Source organism: Stegostoma tigrinum, chromosome 9 (genome assembly GCF_030684315.1).
Source record: "Stegostoma tigrinum isolate sSteTig4 chromosome 9, sSteTig4.hap1, whole genome shotgun sequence".
In the NCBI taxonomy this organism is placed as follows: domain Eukaryota; kingdom Metazoa; phylum Chordata; class Chondrichthyes; order Orectolobiformes; family Stegostomatidae; genus Stegostoma; species Stegostoma tigrinum.
Window position 1 is genome coordinate 88218371 of NC_081362.1, and position 22361 is coordinate 88240731.

The window sequence follows — 22361 nt, forward strand, 5'->3', positions numbered from 1 at the left end:
ACCTCTCCACCCCTCTCATCCACTCCAACCTCTCCCCTGCGGAACGGGCAGCCCTCCGCTCCCTCCGCTCCAACCCCAACCTCACCATCAAACCCGCAGACAAGGGTGGCGCAGTGGAAGTATGGCGCACTGACCTCTACATCGCCGAGGCCAGACGCCAACTCTCTGACACCACCTCCTACCGCCCCCTCGATCATGACCCCACACCCGAGCACCAAACCATCATCTCCAACACCATTCATGACCTCATCACCTCAGGGGACCTCCCACCCACAGCCTCCAACCTCATTGTTCCCCAATCCCGCATGGCCCGTCTCTATCTCCTTCCCAAAATCCACAAACCTGCCTGCCCTGGTCGACCCATCGTCTCAGCCTGCTCCTGCCCCAACGAACTCATCTCCACCTATCTGGACTCCATTTTCTCCCCTTTGGTCCAGGAACTCCCTACCTACATCCGTGACACCACCCACGCCCTCCACCTCCTCCAGGACTTCCAATTCCCTGGCCCCCAACACCTCATTTTCACCATGGACGTCCAGTCCCTATACACCTGCATTCCACATGCAGATGGCCTCAAGGCCCTCCGCTTCTTCCTGTCCCGCAGGCCTGACCAGTCCCCCTCCACCGACACCCTCATCCGCCCAGCCGAACTCGTCCTCACCCTCAACAACTTCTCTTTCGATTCCTCCCACTTCCTACAGACTAAGGGGGTGGCCATGGGCACCCGCATGGGCCCCAGCTATGCCTGCCTCTTTGTAGGTTATGTGGAACAGTCCCTCTTCCGCACCTACACAGGCCCCAAACCCCACCTCTTCCTCCGTTACATTGATGACTGTATCGGTGCTGCCTCTTCCTCCCCAGAGGAGCTCGAACAGTTCATCCACTTCACCAACACCTTCCACCCCAACCTTCAGTTCACCTGGGCCATCTCCAACACATCCCTCACCTTCCTGGACCTCTCAGTCTCCATCTCAGGCAACCAGCTTGTAACTGATGTCCATTTCAAGCCCACCGACTCCCACAGCTACCTAGAATACACCTCCTCCCACCCACCCTCCTGCAAAAATTCCATCCCCTATTCACAATTCCTCCGCCTCCGCCGCATCTGCACCCACGGTGAGGCATTCCACTCCCGCACATCCCAGATGTCCAAGTTCTTCAAGGACCGCAACTTGCCCCCCACAGTGGTCGAGAACGCCCTTGACCGCGTCTCCCACATTTCCCGCAACACATCCCTCACACCCCGCCCCCGCCACAACCGCCCAAAGAGGATCCCCCTCGTTCTCACACACCACCCCACCAACTTCCGGATACAATGCGTCATCCGCCGACACTTCCGCCATCTACAATCAGACCCCACCACCCAAGACATTTTTCCATCCCCACCCTTGTCTGCTTTCTGGAGAGACCACTCTCTCCGTGACTCCCTTGTTCGCTCCACACTGCCCTCCAACCCCACCACACCCGGCACCTTCCCCTGCAACCGCAGGAAATGCTACTTGCCCCCACACCTCCTTCCTCATCCCTATCCCAGGCCCCAAGATGACTTTCCACATTAAGCAGAGGTTCACCTGCACATCTGCCAATGTGGTATACTGCATCCACTGTACCCAGTGTGGCTTCCTCTACATTGGGGAAACCAAGCGGAGCCTTGGGCACCGCTTTGCAGAACACCTCCGCTCGGTTCGCAATAAACAACTGCGCCTCCCAGTCGCAAACCATTTCCACTGCCCCTCCCATTCTTTAGATGACATGTCCATCATGGGCCTCCTGCACTGCCACAATGATGCCACCCGACGGTTGCAGGAACAGCAACTCATATTCCGCTTGGGAAACCTGGAGCCCAATGGTATCAATGTGGACTTCACCAGCTTCAAAATCTCCCCTTCCCCCACCGCATCCCAAAACCAGCCCAGTTCGTCCCCTCCCCCCACTGCACCACACAACCAGCCCAGCTCTTCCCCTCCACCCACTGCATCCCAAAACCAGTCCAACCTGTCTCTGCCTCCCTAACCTGTTCTTCCTCTCACCCATCCCTTCCTCCCACCCCAAGCCGCACCTCCATCTCCTACCTACTAACCTCATCCCACCTCCTTGACTTGTCCGTCTTCCCTGGACTGACCAATCCCCTCCCTACCTCCCCACCTATACTCTCCTCTCCACCTATCTTCTTTTCTCTCCATCTTCGGTCCGCCTCCCCCTCTCTCCCTATTTATTCCAGAACCGTCACCCCATCCCCCTCTCTGATGAAGGGTCTAGGCCCGAAACGTCAGCTTTTGTGCTCCTGAGATGCTGCTGGACCTGCTGTGTTCATCCAGCCTCAGATTTTATTATCTTGGATTCTCCAGCATCTGCAGTTCCCATTATCACTGACACATTTACCACCTGCTTGCAGCCCAATGGTATCAATGTGGATTTCACCAGCTTCAAATTCTCCTTTCCCCCCACTGCATCCCAAAACCAGTCCAGCTCATCCCCGCCTGCCTAACATGTTCTTCCTCTCACCTATTCCCTCCTCCCACCTCAAGCCGCACCTCCATTTCCTACCTACTAACCTCATCTCACCCCCTTGACCTGTCCATCCTCCCCGGACTGACCTACCTCCCTACCTCCCCACCGATACTCTCCTCTCCACCTGTCTTCTCCTCTATCCATCTTCAGTCCGCCTCCCCCCTCTCCCTATTTATTTCAGAATCCTCTCCCCCTCCCCCTTTTCTGATGAAGGGTCTAGGCCCGAAACGTCAGCTTTTGTGCTCCTCAGATGCTGCTTGGCCTGCTGTGTTCATCCAGCCCCACACTTTGTTATCTTGTTTACTTGCAATTATGTTGGCTACTCTTAGGAAATAATTTTGACTACTTGCATTGAGTTAGCAGTCTTTGCATGAGTTGGCATCTTGTTTCAAACAGCAACACTGTAAAATAAAGATGCCTCTTAACATCCAACCTTGTTGTAAGCTCACGTAACTACTACTTATGTCTCATCATCCTCCTTAACCTTACTACTAAATCAATTTATACACATGGGCTGAACTTAATCCTTTCCTTAAAGATAACTATTAAGGAAAAGGATTTGTGGCAAAATTCTCCTACCAAAAATACCACAGTTTTCACATTGAATTAATTATGCTGGGCTGGCATGTCTTCTGACCCCACTCTGCTGCACACCACCAACACACACCACTTGTTCTCCTTACCTCACCTTCCTGGCTTCCTCATCATATTCTATTTACTCCCCTTCTGCACCATCTGCAGTACCTGTGAATATAGAACATAAATACCATAACAGTAACGTATTAGGATCAAAATTCACAGTGGGGGATGCAACTGTACAAACGCTTAATGTGTCTGCAGCAAGTTTTATGTAGTTTTAATGGCGGAATTACAATAAATGACACCCTTCTCTTAAAATAGTTGTAAGGGGAGGAGCTTGTCAGATATTTAAATAATATTACAATCCTAGATCATTGATTCTGTAACAGAAAAATTCTAAATAAAAGTACTAAAACAGCTAAAGGCATCTTTCTATGCTCACTCCCAATCCTACCATCATATCTTCGGTTCCCTTAAGGTTTTCTGCTTCTGGAGTGATCTCATATCTGCCCTTTCCATTCTCCTGCTCAATGAAGGTGATAAAGGAGTACAAACCTGTAGAGTTCCTATCTTTCGCTCTCTTCTCAGAACAAAATATTCTTTGTTTTCCTTCTAGTCAAGCTGACACTCTCACCACTTTTCCCAGTACAGCATCATTCACAGCATCACAGCCATATCTGCTCGTGCCCCTAAGTATTTTTCTTTCAGTTTCCATATATGTTGGTTCATAATCGATGTTCCCTTCTTCGATTTCTCTGTCTCAATTTTTGGGCATAAGTTGACAACAGATGTTCACAGCAAGACCACTGACATCTGCAGAGAGATATCTACAAGTTAGTCTAAGTTTTAGATGAACAAGAAATTTAGTTACTTTAATACAACTGAATGGCTGATTTGTGATGCAGAGTGACATCAGCAGTGTGGGCTCAATTCCTATAGTAGCTAAAGTTGCCATGAAGGACTGACCTCACCTCAGGTGTGGTAACACTTCGGTCAAACCAGCACCAGTTGTCTCACTATAATGAGCAAAGGAATTTCTTTGCCCAGAGAATAGTGGATCTGTGAAGCTCTTTACTGCAGAGGGCTGCTGACTTGCAACCACAGGGGTGTCGCGGTGGCTCTGTGGTTAGCACTGCTGCTTCACAGCACCAGGGACCTGGGATCAATCACACCATTGGGCGACTGCCTGCGTGGAGTTTACACATTCTCCCTTTGTCTGCGTGAATTTGCTCCGATTTCTTCCCACACTCCAAAGATGTGCAGGCTAGGTGGATTGGCCATGCTAAATTACCCAATAGTGCGTAAGGGGATGGGTCTGGGTGGGATGATCTGAGGGTCAGTGTGGATGTGTTGACCCAAAGGGCCTGTTTCCACACTGTAGGGATTCTATAATTCTATGAAAACCATTTCCAAGAAGAAGCCTTTAACATTTTTTAAAATCAATATCAAATTGTGTGTTTATGTATTGGCCCAGAGTTTGATTCAATAATCTTTACCCTTCCACATTATTGCTCTTTGTAGGCCTATCTGTTTGAACTTGGCTCCAGTAATTTCATCCACAAGTTATCGGGACATACAGAGACTGTCATTACTTTGGCATTTAGCTCTTCTGCACCAAAGGTAAACTATTTTCTTCTAATCCCTTGAATAAACTGACCACTTGACAAACAAGTGGAATACTTTATATGATAAAATGATGTAATGGATCAGAATTGGTAATTTAGTAGTTTGTACTGAAGATCTTGTAAATTAGCTCTGAATTTGTAACATGTCAAAGCATTTGCAAATGCTGCTTTGCTATCAGTTGAACAAATCTTAATAATGCTAGTATTTAGCGGGTAAAACTGAAACCGTTTTTCTTTTGTTCTTGTCCCCATGTTTTGGTAATTTGAATGCCATGACTTACGTTACAATTGTAACAATTTGAAAGGGTATGGTCGAATGGTTTGCTTAATCACTTTTATTAATGAACAAATCAGTTTTGCAGTTATTTTGGTGTCAGGAACAGTACCTGAACTCTGGAAGGACTAATTTGTGAAGGATTAGCATTTAAGCTCAAAATGGAGTGTATTAGCTGTAGCAGCGATTGTGTCCTTCTAGGTAATGGAATTTGATTGTTTTGGGAGGTGCTGCTTTAGAAATCTTAGCAAAGCATCTTACAAGTTGCTGCAGTGCATCATGTCAGAGTATGGGCAGGAGCCTCTGTGCACCAGTGGAGCTTCATCAGACTGATCTTTGCTGATTTACTCTTGTTTTCCTTTCCAGAAGTCTTCTTTATTTCAGTGCTTTTAATGGCAATATGTGGGGAATAATGGCATCAAATCCATGTCATATCAAATCATCAAGCAGCGCATCAAAGTTCCAATATACCATGTCTCCCTGCTACCCTGTTGTAATTCCCATTTAAGACTAAAGCAGCACTATGGGATAAATTAGCTCTTCTACACTTATGGGAATAAGATTGCAGAGCATAAAAAGGATGCTGAGACGTGACATAATAGAGATTTATATAATCATGAGGGGCATGGATGGGGTGAATAGCCAAGCTTTTTTACCCAGAGTAGGGGAATCCAAAACTTGAGGGCATGGATTTAAGGTGAGGGGGGAAAGATTTCAAAAGGATCCATGCAGCAGTTTTTTTCATGAAGAGGGTGGCACGTGTACAGAATGAGCTGCCAGAGGATGTGGTAGTTTATACAATTACAACATTTAAAATGCCTCTGCATGGATACTTGATTGGAAGTTTTTAGAGGACTATGGGCCAGATGCTGGCAAATGGGACGAGATCAGTTTAGGATATCTGGTCAATTCAGATAAGTTAGACCAAAGGGTCTTTTTCTGTGCTGTATAACTCAATGATTCTATGACTGTTCAGATTGCTCTCCAGCATTGCACAGCTTTGTTTCATTGCTGACTACAAAAGCTATTGCTGGACAGTTAGGAAAGGGAAATAACTGAGTTCTGATTGTCACCCATGGGTCTCTATGGTCTCTATGTGTGGGAATATAAGCTGCTTAGAGAATGCATAAAGGAAATGTTGCTAGTTCCATGATTCTCCAGCCAGTGCATGGAATTGCACTGTTTCTTAATTTTCCTCAGCAATTCCTTAATTTTCATGTAGGATTTCTCTCTGTGAGCCCCAGCGAATTTTCTCACACAATGCTATGCTGCTTACTTCACGAAGCATGCACCACACCTCTATGGCACTGTTTCTGCATTATCTAGCACTCCCTAGTGCCATTGCCTTGACATTCACATTGCAGCAACACATCAAATGCAGCTGCACACCTGGTCATATGCTGCAAGCCAGGATTAGCCCTTCATAGTTCCAGGATGTTTGAATCACCTAGGGTTGTGGATAATAGAGGCAAATTGGTACCCTGGATTGCAGAAAGGGATCTGGAAGCCCTATTGCATAGGGTGGTAGAGCGAAATATTTTCCTCTTGCCTTAGGACTTCATAGGAGACTACGATACCTGACCATACCAGTTTGGTCGAAAGTTACTCGTTGGGTCAGTTGTGTCAATGCCGTTTCTATGATTAGAAGGAATGCCCTGCAGTGCAGGAAGAGTGTTAACAATCTTCTGGCCTCTGCCAGGATAAACGTCACCATCGTTACTCTGCTACCTCACACTGACCCTAACTCTGCCACTGCACCCACTTCCTACCAAGGCTCATGATCTACCACTCTCACTATTGCATGCATCATTTTCCCTCAATGTCTCTCGCCTATTCCATTCTCACAAAATCCTAACCTTTCCTGCCCATTGTGCTTCCTAATCTGTCACTCAGGACTCCTCACTACCATCCTCACCTGAACATCACTAACAGTGATAACAGCAACCTTCATCTCACACATCTTTGTCCCATTTCAGTAGAAAACAGCTCACAATAAGGCAGAGAAGACCAAAACAAATGATGTAGTGGCCAACAATTGGCTGCTCAATCCCTCCAAGGTGAGAAACCTTGTGTTAGCAGGAGTGGATGAAGACTGCTCATGTGATGCTGAAACCTTCATGTCCCAGCAAAGAAGTATCTTTCATTGTGATATGCTGCACTTCACTTCCATTACTCCTATGTTCTTCGCGGTGAATGTTTCCTTAACATGCTTAAACCTCCACTTATATTTTGCAACTCAGTCATTGTCTTGTCTCCTGCAGGTGTGAGCATCACCCATACAGCCTTTGCCCTGAAGAGAACAGCCCTTCCAGACACCCGCTCCTCCTCCACCTCTGAGGAAGGAGATACAGGTCCCTCAGAGGAAGCACTAGCAAGCTTTGCTTGCATCCCCCACCTACTTAAATACTGTCACCTCTTTCATGATTTTGTTTTAGCCAATGGTGCAGTCATTGGTGGTTATACAGTATTTATTACCCATTCCGAGTTGCTGTTGAGAAGGTGGTGCAAAACTGCTTTTTTCAACTGCTGCAGCCCATGTGCTGTAGGTAGACCTATAATGCTGTTAGGGACGGGATTCCAGGAGTTTGCCCTAGAGTCTGAACATGTTGGTGAGTATATTACTGCCACGCCCCCACAGCTGGCCAAGAAAGAAATGCCCCAGGTCGCTGGCTGTCAGAGGCCTGCTGGACTCCAGGCACATGTTTAGCCCCAAGCAGGAGACCCAGTGGTGCCGACCATTAATAACTTTGTGCAAATATAGAAACAGATACAGAAGTAGCAGTCAAGTTTCTCTGAGACATTCAGGAAACGATAGAAGATTGGAGGAGCCCACCAATCCTGTCTGCACCATGCTGGCTGCTATCATGCATGTGTCTAGCTGACTCCATGCATAGTTAGGTGGCTACCATGGAGAGCCAGGTCCAACAGAATACCTGTTGGTTGCTGGAGATACGTACAGAGTTGCACTCAATCGTTGTAACCATTGGTGAACAGTGTCAATGGCAAGGTGACAAGGAGAAGACAGTCTTGGAGTTCACTGCAGATGCCCCTTCCCCACAAGGACACAGGGCAATGCCAATAGGCACGGAGCTAAAGGAGGAACCAAGTTCAGGTCCCCTAGACATCCTCTCTCTGAACTCTTTAGAAATGCCCAGCCCTTTCAAATTAACTTGGCCCGCGACCCTCATAGCTCTGGAAATTTGGGCTGAGAAGGATGAGACTGCATCTGGCCAAAACAGTGTCATCATGTCTGAGCCACAAATGCCCTGAGAATCATGTGCCAAAAAGTCCAAACCATTGGGTTTCAGTATATTGCAGTCTCCCTCCACCCTAACCATGGACTTGGCACTGTACCAAAATGTAGTGAGAGGGAAATGAGAAAAAAAACTTGAGAGCACATTAGTGGCATGAGTAAGACCTCAATGTAAACAGAATCTCACATTTGTAAATACATTTTTACTTTGCATTATCACCTATCTGATCAACGGTTATTTTAGTTGTAGCTACAATAATGAAGCCAGAGAATTACCCATCCTTAACATCACACAGATGCTGGAAGCTTGTCTAAATGAGTGTTCCTACACATTCCCTAAAGCCTACTGTATCATAATACCTTGTCATGTTTGAATATGAGAGCTTCAGATATTGTGGACACCTTTCAATCATTGTTAATGTTAATTTATATTGCACAACAGAAAAAGTGAAGAAAGATGAAACAAGAAAGATGTATTTGCACTTCTGAATAAATAAGGGTTTCTTGCCTTTTCAGCATCACACTTTAACAGTCAATGGATGATGACTTCACCCAATTTAATTCAAAGGGAGTATCAAATCAGTCCTATCTGCTAATGTGGTATATTGTATCTGCTGTTCCTGATGTGGCCTCCGCTACATCGGGGACACTAAGCGGAGGCTTGAAGACCACTTTGTGGAGCACCGACACTCAGTTCGTGACAATTGACAACACCTCCCAGTCACGAACCACTTCAAACGCCCCCCACTCCTCAGATGACGAGGCCATCCTGGGCCTTCTCCAGTGCCGCCACTATTTCACCCAAAGGCTGGAGGAACAGCACCTCATTCCACTTGGGAACCCTGCAGACCAATGGTCTCAATGCGGACTTCAAAATCTCCCCGCCACCAACCGTATCCCAAGAATAATTCATCCCATCCCCACCTCCTTGACCTGTCCTTCTTCCCTCCCTCCTACCTGCCCCTCCCTCCTCACAGATGAACCCCCATCCCAACTCCCTACCTACACTCTCCTTTACTGGCTTCATTCCGCCTCCTTCACCTGTCCATCTTCTCTCCATCCATGTGCTCCTCTCTCCACCTTCTATCATCACCTCCCCCTCCCTCTATTTATTTCAGCTCCCCCATCCCTTCCCCCATTTCTGAAGAAGAGTCCAGACCTGAAACATCAGCTTTCCTGCTCCTTTGATGCTGCCTGGCCTACTGCGTTCATCCAGCTCTCCGCCTTGTTATCCCCAGTGCAGAAGGCCAGGTTTGCAAACCTTAAATGAAAAATCAACCTTTGTTTTCTTGATGCAGAAAATCTCATTTTTCAGTTCTAGCCATATTTTCTCAATGTATCACAATTTCTCACGTTAGAGGCACAATGTTTGAGTCATAGAGGTCTACAGCACTGACAAAGGCCCTTTGGCCCATCCTTTTTTTCTGTCAGACACAAGTACAACATTGTTCAAGAGCAGGAAAAATTCTACCCTATATTTCTTTAATTTGACGATATTCAATTCCAATGTACTCGATATGCTATCATTCAGAATAACAATATAAATTCATCTGACATTGTTAATGTAATAAAATGTTCCAAGATGGCCTGCAGGACCACTATCAAACATCTGACACTGATCCATCCAAGGAAGTGTTAGGCCAAGTGACTAAAAACTTGGTCAATGAGATAGGTTTTTAAGACTGTCTTAAAGGACAAAATACAGATAGAAAGGTTCAGGTAGGAAATTCCAGAAGTTAAGGTGAGGTTGTAGAAGATGTGCCATCCAGTGGTGGAGCAGTTAAACCAGGGATTCATGAGAGGCCAAAATTGGAGTAGTGCAGAGATCTTGGAGCATTAGAAGATGTTACAAAGATGGGCACATTATGGAGAGAGTTTTCGAATCAAGATATTGCTGAATTGGGAGCCAATGGCATTTAGCAAGCTCAGTGATGTGTGAGCTAGACACTTTTTAGTTAGGATACAGACAGCTAGTTTTAGGATGAATTCAAATCTATGGAGGACACAAGTTAGGTGGCTAGTGAGTTGAGACTTGGGATAGTCATAACTAGAGGTTACAAAAGTAGGGGTGAAGGTTTCAGCAGCAGTTGAACTGATGCTGGTGCAGAGATGACCAATAGAAATGGAAATATGCAGTTTTGGTGATGGAATGGATTTTGGAATCAGAAACGTTTCTTGGGTTCTGACAAAATGTTAGGGCTGCAAGAAGTGGTATAGTATTGCTGATATATTATCAGACTCTTAGCACAGTTATTTTATTTCTGATCATTAACCTGGAAATAATCAATGGCATTGATCATAAAAAGAAACATTTTGCATCTGCCACAGACCTTGGGAAGGCTTCCAACCGAACATGTAAATTGAATTATGAATCTGCTGTATTTTTGGTTTTCCATCATTATAGTTATGGTCTTTGCCTTCATAAATCACACCAAGTCTCCAAGCATCCCTTCACATCTGTATATATTTTTATTTGCAAACTGTTTCTCTGGCATCTACATAAAATTCGCTGAAAATATTTGTAACGCGACACATCAGATGTAGACAGTTATTTCCATCCAAGTTTTCGATGGTTTTGTTTTTTCCCTCAATTCTGAAGTCTCAAAGGTTTCTCAGATTTGAAGGACCCTGTGCATTATACCCTATTAAAAGGGAACATCAGGACAATTTAAAACAGATTTCTCTTTCCCGGTATAAATCTTTGTTGCTGAAGCTGTTAATGAATCCTCATTAACAAAAATACATTCGGATCAGTGGTTTACACAGTTACCAGTGTGGCAGAGGGGTGGCTGGTGGTGGGTTCAGTCAGACAATGGAGACCTGGGAACTGGTACAAAATACAAGGATTTTCAGGGACTCCCCAGGGGAATGGTGGTCAGTGAAACACAATCCATCAGTCTGGCAGTCTGTAAGTTTGATAGTTTAGGTTGTAATCTTACTTGTTGGAATTGCTCACAGAATTATATAACTGTACACTGTTAATGAAAAGCAGCAAGTGGGACACAAGTAGTTCATTATTGCATCATTTGAAACACATGCAGATATACTCTTGTACAAATAAAATTCTAAAGCCTTTCATCAGAAACTGATAAAAAAATTGCAAGGATAAAGCTAAATCATGGCAAAGGTGACAGTGCTACATTTTCAACACTTTTGTTTCCTGTTCTTAAAATTTTAGGCGAAATAAATTTTGGTATCATTCACGAACTGTGAGACGAGATATAGACAAGGACAGCAGCTTGCCTAAGCCATTGGGGATGCAGAAAATCCCATTCACAAGATTAAACCTATGCTACTGCACGTAGGAAGGTGTGGTTTGAGATTTTTATCTAGAAATTATTACTTTCTGGTGAAATTGCACTTTTGTCTTTGGGTCACCAATATATACAAGTGAACCATTGTAAATCATGGATGAGAAACATATGATGAGAACATAAACCTGTTCATCCGGTAGACCATGTGCAACAGAAGCTCCCACTATTTTCATTCAAGGTGATATGAAGAGCTCATGAATCTGGTAAAATTTCCAAGAACTGGAAAGTGGCAAATTCATTTCTTTATTCAGATGTGACCTTATTGGTTGCAAGCCATTTTGCCTAAAATCTCTAATTTTAAGCTAGCTATAATCCAACAACGACCTAAAGAGAGAGCTCAGAAGAGCCAGGAGGAGACATGAGAAGTTGTTGGCGGATAGGATCAGGGTAAACCCTAAGGCTTTCTATAGGTATTTAAGGAATAAAAGAATGACGAAAGTAAGATTAGGACCAATCAAGGATAGTAGTGGTGAGTTGTATGTGGAGTCAGATGAGATAGGGGAAGCGCTAAATGAATATTTTTCAACAGTATTCACTCTAGAAAACGACAATGTTGTCGAGGAGAATACTGAGATACAAGCTTCTAGACTAGGTGGGATTGAGGTTCACAAGGAAGAGGTATTAGAAATCCTTCAGAGGGTGAAGATAGATAAGTCTCCTGGGCCGGATGGGATTTATCCTCGGATCCTCTGGGAAGCCAGGGAGGAGATTGCCGAGCCTTTGGCATTGATCTTTAACTCCTCATTGTCTACAGGAATAGTGCCAGACGACTGGAGGATAGCAAATGTGGTTCCCCTGTTCAAGAAGGGGAGTAGAGACAACCCTGGTAATTATAGACCAGTGAGCCTTACCTCAGTTGTTGGTAAAGTGTTGGAAAAGATTACAAGGGATAGGATTTATAATCATCTAGAAAAGAATAAATTGATTAGGGATAGTCAGCACGGTTTTGTGAAGGGAAGGTCGTGCCTCACAAACCTTATCGAGTTCTTTGAGAGGGTGACCAAACAGGTAGATTCCGCCTGGGAACCCTGCAGCCATATGGTATCAATGTGGACTTCACCAGTTTCAAAATCTCCCCTTCCCCCACTGCATCCCTAAACCAGCCCAGTTCATCCCCTCCCCCCACTGCACCACACAACCAGCCCAGCTCTTCCCCCCCACCCACTGCATCCCAAAACCAGTGCAACCTGTCTCTGCCTCCCTAACCGGTTCTTCCTCTCACCCATCCCTTCCTCCCACCCCCAGCCGCACCCCCAGCTACCTACTAACCTCATCCCACCTCCTTGACCTGTCCGTCTTCCCTGGACTGACCTATCCCCTCCCTACCTCCCCACCTACACCCTCTCCACCTATCTTCTTTGCTCTCCATCTTCGGTCCGCCTCCCCCTCTCTCCCTATTTATTCCAGTTCCCTCCCCCCATCCCCCTCTCTGATGAAGGGTCTAGGCCCGAAACGTCAGCTTTTGTGCTCCTGAGATGCTGCTTGGCCTGCTGTGTTCATCCAGCCTCACATTTTATCATCAAGGTAGATGAGAGTAAACCAGTTGATGTGGTGTATATGGATTTCAGCAAGGCATTCGATAAGGTTCCCCACAATAGGCTATTGCACAAAATGCGGAGGAATGGAATTGTGGAAGATATAGCAGTTTGGATCGGAAATTGGCTTGCTGAAAGAAGACAGAGGGTGGTAGTTGATGGGAAATGTTCATCCTGGAGACAAGTTACTAGTGGTATACCGCAAGGGTCGGTGTTGGGTCCACTTCTGTTTGTCATTTTTATAAATGACCTGGATGAGGGCGTAGAAGGATGGGTTAGTAAATTTGCAGACGACACTCAGGTCGGTGGAGTTGTGGATAGTGACAAAGGATGCTGTAGGTTGCAGAGAGACATAGATAAGCTGCAGAGCTGGGCTAAGAGGTGGCAAATGGAGTTTAATGCAGACAAGTGTGAGGTGATGCACTTTGGTAGGAGTAACCAGAAGGCAAAGTACTGGGCTAATGGTAAGATTCTTAGTAGTGTAGACGAGCAGAGAGATCTCGGTGTCCATGTACATAGATCCTTGAAAGTTGCCACCCAGGTTGACAGGGCTGTTAAGAAGGCATACACTGTTTTAGCTTTTATTAATAGAGGGATCGAGTTCCGGAACCAAGAGGTTATGGTGAAGCTGTACAAAACTCTGGTGCGGCCGCACTTGGAGTATTGCGTATAGTTCTGGTCACCGCATTATAAGAAGGATGTGGAAGCTTTGGAAAGGGTGCAGAGGAGATTTACTAGGATGTTGCCTGGTATGGAGGGAAGGTCTTATGAGGAAAGGCTGAGGGACTTGAGGCTGTTTTCATTAAAGAGAAGAAGGTTGAGAGGTGACTTAATTGAAACATATAAAATAATCAGAGGGTTAGAGAGGGTGGATAGGGAGAGCCCTTTTCCTAGGATGGTGACGGCGAGCACGAGGGGGCATAGCTTTAAATTGAGGGGGTGAAAGATATAGGACAGATGTCAGAGGTAGTTTCTTTACTCAGAGAGTAGTAAGGGAATGGAATGCTTTGCCTGCAACGGTAGTAGATTTTCCAACTTTGGGTACATTTAAGTCGTCATTGGATAAGCATATGGACGTACATGGAGTAGTGTAGGTTAGATAGGCTTGAGATCGGTATGACAGGTCGGCACAACATCGCGGGCCGAAGGGCCTGTACTGTGCTGTAATGTTCTATGTTCTATGTTTATTAGCTTTCCACAGGAAGCTTTAAATAGGACGGCACAGAGGTCATAGGATGCAGTCTGTATCATTTTACAAATTAGAAAAAAATGCCTTCTAAAAAAATCCAGAATTCCTTCAGGGTTGGAGAAGCTACTGAATGAGGAAATTTAGTAGATGTAGTCTGCTTGGATTTTTAGCATTTGGCCACTTCAGGATCATGAAATCGTGAAATTAGTGCATCCATCTATTGGAATGAAGGGCTCTGTCTTCCAGTGTAAAAGACACCATGATACAAATAAGATCAAAAGCTGATATCTAATAGCAACACCACCAATCAAGTTAAGAAAGAAAAAAACAAACGAACTGCGAATTGTGGAAATCAGAAACAAAAACAAATTGCAGGAAAAACTCACCTTCTGTGGAGAGAAATCAGAATTAACATTTCAGGCCTAGTGACCTACGCAAGACCTTTCCAAAACATTAAGTCTGACTTTTCTCCACAGATGCTGCCAAACCTGTTCAGTTTTCCCAGCAGCTTCTGTTGTTTTCACCAGTTTAAAATAGTCAGTTGAGCTTATAACATGGTTCATTTATATTTGGTAGAAGCAACGTATGTTCATACACAGAGGCTCATTCTCCTCAAATAAGAGGATATGTTCAAGCCTTGCATTTTTTCTGAATTTCTCAATAGCTTGGTTCCCGTAGTTCTCCATTGCTTTCTTTATGGCAATGCCTCAGCCAATCAGAGTCGATTTGCCAACAAATTTGCACCTTTTTCTCCTGTAATATTATTGTTTTAATTGTTTGGAATTTTGCATTCCTTGATCTGATTAGTGAAAGATAACTCACTTCAATCCTTCTTTTCAACAATATTCAAGAATAAGGCTGCTCTCTTAATGTATTGAACAATAGTTATCCATCAACTGGCACAAGACTTTGGACAACCGTGTAAAATAAAATATAGTGAATTGTTAACCTTTATAGATCTCAATTTGCAATTGTATTGAAATGAAGCTGAGAAATTACTCACAATCCAAAGTCTATTTAAATACCAGGGGAAAAACATTAACAACTCGGGGAGTCAGAAATCTCTATTTTACCGAACAGATGATAATCTTGAAGACAAACGTAACAGGCAGTATTTTAGAAGCAGACATTATAATTTCATTGTAAGAATTTTTAAGTATTCTGTACATGTGGGGTAGAATTTAACTACTCCTTTTGGAGGAAGCAGGGAGGCTGAAGTAGAAATGTGTAATTGTGAGGAATGACAGGGGGTGCATACAGTATGTATCATCTTCCCTACTCACTCGAATTCAGTCAGAGGCAATTAACATTGAGGATGGCCTTCCTGGCTAAGAGCCATTTCAGACTTTAAATGCCCAATTAATAGCACTCAATGACCTCATCCCACTGTTGCCGATATTTTGGTGCAGGAAGCAGTCAAAGCTGGCGACTTCTTGCAGTTTTGGCAGAGTTTTCCTCCTGAGCAGACAAAGCTTGGCCACAATGGGCTGCCCCTTGGGAAATCCAATGCTTGTTCCTCAATGTACCATTTCTGAGGCCTGTTTGACAGATCCTGGCAAGACACAGATTTAGGCCCATTCTTGGACCACCTCCATTAATGTTGGTTCATGCAGACTGCAGTGCCTTGGGTGGGCACAGCTCTTGGTGGAGCCTCTCTTTTATTTACTTATGGATTGTGGGCGTTGCTGGCAAGCCACCATTTATTGCCATCCCTAGTTGCCCTTGAGAAGGTGGTGGTGAGCTATCTTCTCGAACCGCTGCAGTCTACCTGCCATTAGGGAGGCAATTCCAGGATTTTGACTGAGCAAATGTGAAGGAATGGCGATATTTTTTCAAGTCAGGATGGTGAGTAGCTTGGAGGGGAACTTGATGGTGATAATGTTCCCATATGCCTGTTGCCCTTGTCCTTCTAGATGGAAGTGATTGTGGATTTTGAAGGTACTATCTGAGAATCTTTGGTGAATTTCTGCAGTGCATCTTTTAGATAGTTCACACTGCTGTTTCTGAGTATCACTGGTGGAGGGAGTGGATGCTTGTGGATGTTGTCCCAATCAAATAGGCTGCTTTGTCTTGGATGTAGTCAAGCTTCTTGAGTGTTGTTGGGCCTGCAGTCATCCAGGCAAATAGGGAGTACACCATCACACTCCTGACTTGTGCCTTGTAGAGGACGGACAGGCTTTGAAGGGTCAAGAGGTGAGTTACTCACTGGAGTATTCCTAGCTTCTGACCTGCTCTTGTAGCCACTGTGGTGAGTCTAGTTGAGTTTCCAGTCAATGTTAACCCCAGGACTTTGATAGTGGAGGATTCCATGATGGTAACACCACTGAATTCCAAGGGGCAGTGGTTAGATTGTCTCTTCTTGGTCATAGCCTGGCATTTGTGTGGCGCGAATGTTACTTGCCACTTGTCAGCCCAAGCCTGGATATTGTCCAGGTCTTGTCACACATGGACTGCTTCAGTCTCTGAGGAGTCATGACTGGTGCTGAATATTGTGCAGTCTTCAATGAACATCCCCACTTCTGACCTAATATTAGAGAGAAGGTCATTGATGAAGCAGCTGAAGATGATTGGGCCGAGGATCCTACCCTGAGGAACTCCTGAATAGATTTCCTGGAGCCGAGGTGACTGACCTCCAACAACCATGACCATCTTCCTATGTATCAGAGATAATGGGAACTGCAGATGCTGGAGATTCCAAGATAATAAAATGTGAGGCTGGATGAACACAGCAGGCCAAGCAGCATCTCAGGAGCCCTCTCTGATGAAGGGTCTAGGCCCGAAACGTCAGCTTTTGTGCTCCTGAGATGCTGCTTGGCCTGCTGTGTTCATCCAGCCTCACATTTTATTATCTTTACCATCTTCCTATGTGTCAGGTATGACTCCAACCACCAGAGAGTTTGCCCCCGAAACCCATTGATTCCAGTTTTGCTAGGGCTCCTTGATGTCACACTTGGTCGAATGCAGCTGTGATGTCAAGGGCTGTCACTCTCCCCTCACCTCTGGAATTCAGGTCTTTTGTCCATGTTTGAACCAAGGCTGTAACGAGATCAGGAGCTGAGTGTCCCTGGCGGAACCTAAACTGGGTATGACTGAGCAGGTTATTTCTGAGCAGGTGCTGCTTTATAGCGCTGTTGATGATACCTTCCATCACTTTACTGCTGATGGAGAGGAGACTGATGGGGTGGTAGTTGGCCGGGGTGGGTTTGTCCTGCTATTTATGTACAGGACATACCTGGGCAATTTTCCACATTGTTGGGTAGATACCAGTGTAACTGTATTGGAACAGCTTGGCTAGGGGAACAGCAAATTCTGGAGCACAAGTCTTCAGTACTATGGACTGCTTCTGTACCTATATGGCAGCACTATTGCCAGAATGTTACAGGGGTCATAGCCTTTGCAGTATCCAGTGTCTCCCAACTGTTTTTTGATATCATGTGGAGTGAATGGATTTGGCTGAAGACCGGTATCTGCAATGCTGGGGATCACTGGAGGAGACCAAGGTGATTCATTCACTTGGCATTTGTGGCTGAAGATTGCTGCGAAAGCTACAGCCTTATCTTTTGCACTAGTGTGCTGGGCTCTTCCATCATTGAAGATGAGGATATTTGTGGAGCTTCTTCCACCAGTGAGTTGTTTAATTGCTCACCACCATTCACAAGATTAAAGAGCTGCTAGTCCTTTCATTGGCCTCAATTTTTGGAGGAACAACCTTCAGCCTTGAAGGAATGGGTGCCTCAATGCCAGCTAGTTAGATGTATTAGTATTATTTTGCTTCTAAATAATTGTTAACAAAGATTATCAAGGAGATTAAGAGCTCTGACAGTTCTAAAGTTGATACTGTAAATTATAAAGTCTAAATCTGAATTTAAGGAAGTGATCTAACCTCAAGGTTCTGCTGATATTTGCAAGCCCCTTGGGTTCCAAGTCCAGTTTATACTGTCATCTGGCTGTCTCAGCCAGATTACTATCTTGCAATTCATTTGAGGGCATCTGGTATCTTTTATATAATACTACTTCAGATTCAGCTCAGTGCTCCACACTGGAAAGACAATTAACTAGTAATTATGGCTCCGTCTCAGCTCTATGAAGACTTTGTGTCTTGGAATTAAACAGTACAAGAACATTTTGAAAATAATTCATGTATGCTTTTATGACCATGTGTTATTATTGTTCTGCATGCATGACAAGATCAACGCTGTGATTAAACATGATACTTTGTCCAAGCTAGTTCATATTTGTGGTTCTCTTGTTAGACAAGTTACATTGTTAAACGATATGATCAAGGAAGAAGATTTCGCATGCAAACGTGAATTAAGTATTCCTTTGCATCATTGCTGAATCAGCATTTTTTGCAGTCATGCATTATTGTGGTTTAACTGAAAGGTATCATTTACTTTCACTGCGTGCAGTGTACCATGTGATGACATTTTGCGGCACTCCACAAATATTAGCAGTTTCCTAAAACTGTGGAAAAATGAAATAACTTCCATTTTGAATAAATTTTATAATATTTTTCAAAATACTTGGCGAATAACATCAGAATAGAATAATTATGTGTAGACTGTGTTGCAAAGGCAGAGAAGGTGGATTAATCGTTCTTTCCATTTGTCTGCCAATAAAATGATTTGAGTTTGAATAATCTTCGATAGATTTCAACACCATAATAACTTCAGGAATTTCAGCTTCTGGATGAGCTGAAGATCAAGACAGATCTCACCATACAAATATAACTTTGAAATACTACTGTCTAGTGATGCTGCCTTAAGTGGAAGCACATCAGGAAAGTGGTGTAGTCTGTGGTAGTTTTTACAATAATGAGCATATCATTCTATAACTTTGTCTCTGGAAAGTTTGAGGAGACACTTTAAAATAGTAGGGTGATCTTACAATACAATATGATATTACAGTATTCGACTGGATCCTGTTTGTACTTTCCCATGATATGTTATGAGTTGAAAATTGCAACGTATATTTTATCCATTTGAGACCATTATATGCATATGTACCAGCAGAGGGAGATTGCTAGGGAGGGTGTACTGGAAAGTAGTCATGTTTAGCAGCTTGTAAAATTTTAATTCTAGGTGACTGACTGAATACATAGTTGATTCTGTGCTAAAACTTTACATTAAAGGTGCAACATTCTGAGATTGAAGCATGCAGACTGGAATCTGTGAAGCATGTCTTAATCTCTTCAGCATTGAAGGGAGCTTTCAAAATCTGATCCCAGTAGAAAGGTGAGAATCCTTTTGGGTTAGGACATTGCTTCAATCAACAACTTGGGCATGATGGTACAGCAAAGACAACATATCATGTGTAGGAATGGGGAAAAAAACTGTAAGGCTGGCAAGTAGGAGTGATGGTTGGAGTGTTAGGCCTGTGGCAGTGGGTGGTATTGCTGCCAACAATTCAAAGCCAGCAGGCAATTTGTGTGTGGCTCAAAAAGTTGAGGTTAAGGAGTAGTGAGAGTGGGTATGTTGAGGCCTGAGAGCAATTGACCTTAGGAAGGCTGGAATCTGGGAACACTTGGAGTGAAATAGTGTTGTAATTGTGTGGTGTTAAAATTTTTGTATGGGTAATCCCCATGGCCTGTTAGAAATTCCAAAACAAGTTTCTTAATTCTTTGAAGTCTAATATGAAGCAAAAAAATCTGTAAACTACCTAAGTACAATTTGTATGGCTCTGCTTTATGAGTAATTTAATAGGCCTTCAAGCTCAAACAATGAATAAGACTAAAAAAAAGTTCTTTTAAATTGTACGTATGTTATATGTTAAAATTAGCTCCCAAAAGCTCCCTGACCACTTCTTTTGAAGCAGTGGGTAAATAATATTATAATTTGTGGAAAAAAATGATGAATAAAAATTGTAAATTTCAGCAAAAGATAAAGTTCCAGTGGTTTACAAGTTTTAAATCATAAACATATTTAATCTGTATTTTTCATACAGTAAACAACTAAAACCTGCAAGATTAATATAAAAGCAGAATGCCACCAAATTCTTAACAAGTCAGGCAATGCCATGGAGAGAGAAGCAAAACTAATAGCTGGAATCATCTCAATCCCAGATAGAATGGAGACCGATTTAAATGTTCAGAACCTACCTGTCTGCTCAGTGCACCCAGCAGTTGCTCTTTACCAGTGAAATCTAAACACATCACCTTCTAGGCTCCTAAATCATTTAAGGGAGAGAGTGTGTGATTTCCTCTATCAGAGGAAATATTTCTAATCAAAAAGATCATTGCATGGATCAGAAAGATTCACAATGCAGCAGCCACAGGAAAGAAGAGACTGTGAAGACTGCTTGTTATGTCTCTTGCTGTTCTCTGAAGCCACCTCTCCAATCAGACAGACATGTGTAGAGATAGTAGGAGCTGTAGATGCTGGAGAATCTGAGATAACAAGATGTAGAGCTGGATGAACACAGCAGGCCAAGCAGTATCAGAGGAGCAGGAAGGATGACGTTTTGGGCCTAGACCGTTCTTCAGAAATGGGGCAGGGGAAGGGTGTTCTGAAATAAATAGGGAGAGAGGGGGAGGCGGATAGAAGATGGATAGAGGAGACAATAGATGGAGAGGAGACGGACAGGTCAAAGAGGTGGGGATGGAGCCGGTAAAGGTGAGTGGAGGTGGGGAGGTAGGGAGGAGATAGGTCAGTCCAGGGAAGACAGACAGATCAAGGGGGTGGGATGAGGTTAGTGGGTAGGAGATGGAGGTGGTGCTTGAGGTGGGAGGAGGGAATATGTGGGAGGAAGGATTGCTTAGGGAGGCGGGGACAAGCTGGACTGATATTGGGATGCGGTAGAGGGAGAGGAGATCTTGAAGCTGGTGAAGTCCACATTGATAGCTTTGGGCTGCAGGGTTCTCAAGCAGAAGATGAGGTGCTATTCCTGCAACCTTCGGGTAGCATCATTGTGGCACTGCAGGACGCCTAGGATGAACATGTTGCCTAAGGAATGGGAGGGGGAGTTGAAATGGTTCACGACTGGGAGTGTTTAGTGCGAACTGAGCGTAGGTGTTCTGTAAGGCGTTCCCCAAAACTCTGCTTGGTTTCCCCGAAGTAGAGGAGGCCACAACTGAAACAGCAGATACAGTATACCACATTGGCAGATGTGCAGGTAAACATCTGCTTGATGTGAAAAGTCTTCTTGGGGCCTGGAATGGGGGTGAGGGGGGAGGTGTAGGGGCAGGCATAGCACTTCCCGAGGTTGCAGGGAAAAGTGCCAGGTGTGGTGGGGCTCGAGGGGAGTGTGGAGCAGACAAGGGAGTCCCAGAGAGATCGGTCCCTCTGTAAAGCAGATAAGGGTGGGGAAGGAAAAATGTCTTTGGTGGTTGGGTCAGATTGCAGGTGGTGGAAGTGTCGGAGGATGCGTTGGATCCGGAGGTCGTTGGGGTGGTACATGAGGACGAGGGGAATTCTGTTTTGGTTGTTAATGCGGATAGGGGGTGTGAGGGATGAGTTGCGGGAAATGCGGGAGACACGGTCAAGGGTTTTCTCCGACCACTGCGGGGTTAAGTTGTGATCCTTGAAAAATGAGGACATCTGAGATGTATGGGAGTGGAATGCCTTATCCTGAGAGAAGATGCGGCGGAGGCGAAGGAATTGGAAATAGGAGATGGCATTTTTGCAGGAAGGTGGTTGGGAGGAGGTGTATTCTCGGTAGCTGTGGGAGTTGGTGGGCTTGAAATGAATGTCAGTTTCCAGGTGGTTGCCCGAGATGGAGGCAGAGAGGTCCAGGAAGGTGAAGGAGATGTTAGAGATAGTCCAGGTGAACTTAAGGTTGGGGTAAAAGGTGTTGGTGAAGTGGATGAACTATTCGAACTCCTCATGGGAGCACAAAACAGCTCTGATACAGTCATCAATGTAACGGAGGAAGAGGTGGAGTTTAGGGCCAGTGTAGCTATGGAAGAGGGATTGTTCCACGTAACCCACAAAGAGGCAGGCTGTCTGTAGGAAATGGGAGGAATTGAAAGAGAAGTTGCTGAGTGTGAGGATGAGTTGGCTTAGCAGATGAGGGTGTCTTTGGAGGGGAATTGGTTGAGCCTGCGGGACAGGATGAAGTGGAGGGCCTTTAGGCCATCTGCATGG

At 44.6% G+C, this 22361-nt stretch overlaps 1 protein-coding gene across 1 annotated transcript in view; it reads left to right on the plus strand.

Moving 5' to 3' along the window:
* wdr27 (WD repeat domain 27) overlaps positions 1 to 22361 on the plus strand; it is a 388848-nt gene that overhangs the window by 236708 nt on the left and 129779 nt on the right. The window contains exon 23 of the mRNA XM_059648854.1: positions 4612 to 4710. Coding sequence (XP_059504837.1) covers positions 4612 to 4710 — 99 coding nt within the window. The remainder of the gene's footprint in view (positions 1 to 4611; positions 4711 to 22361) is intronic.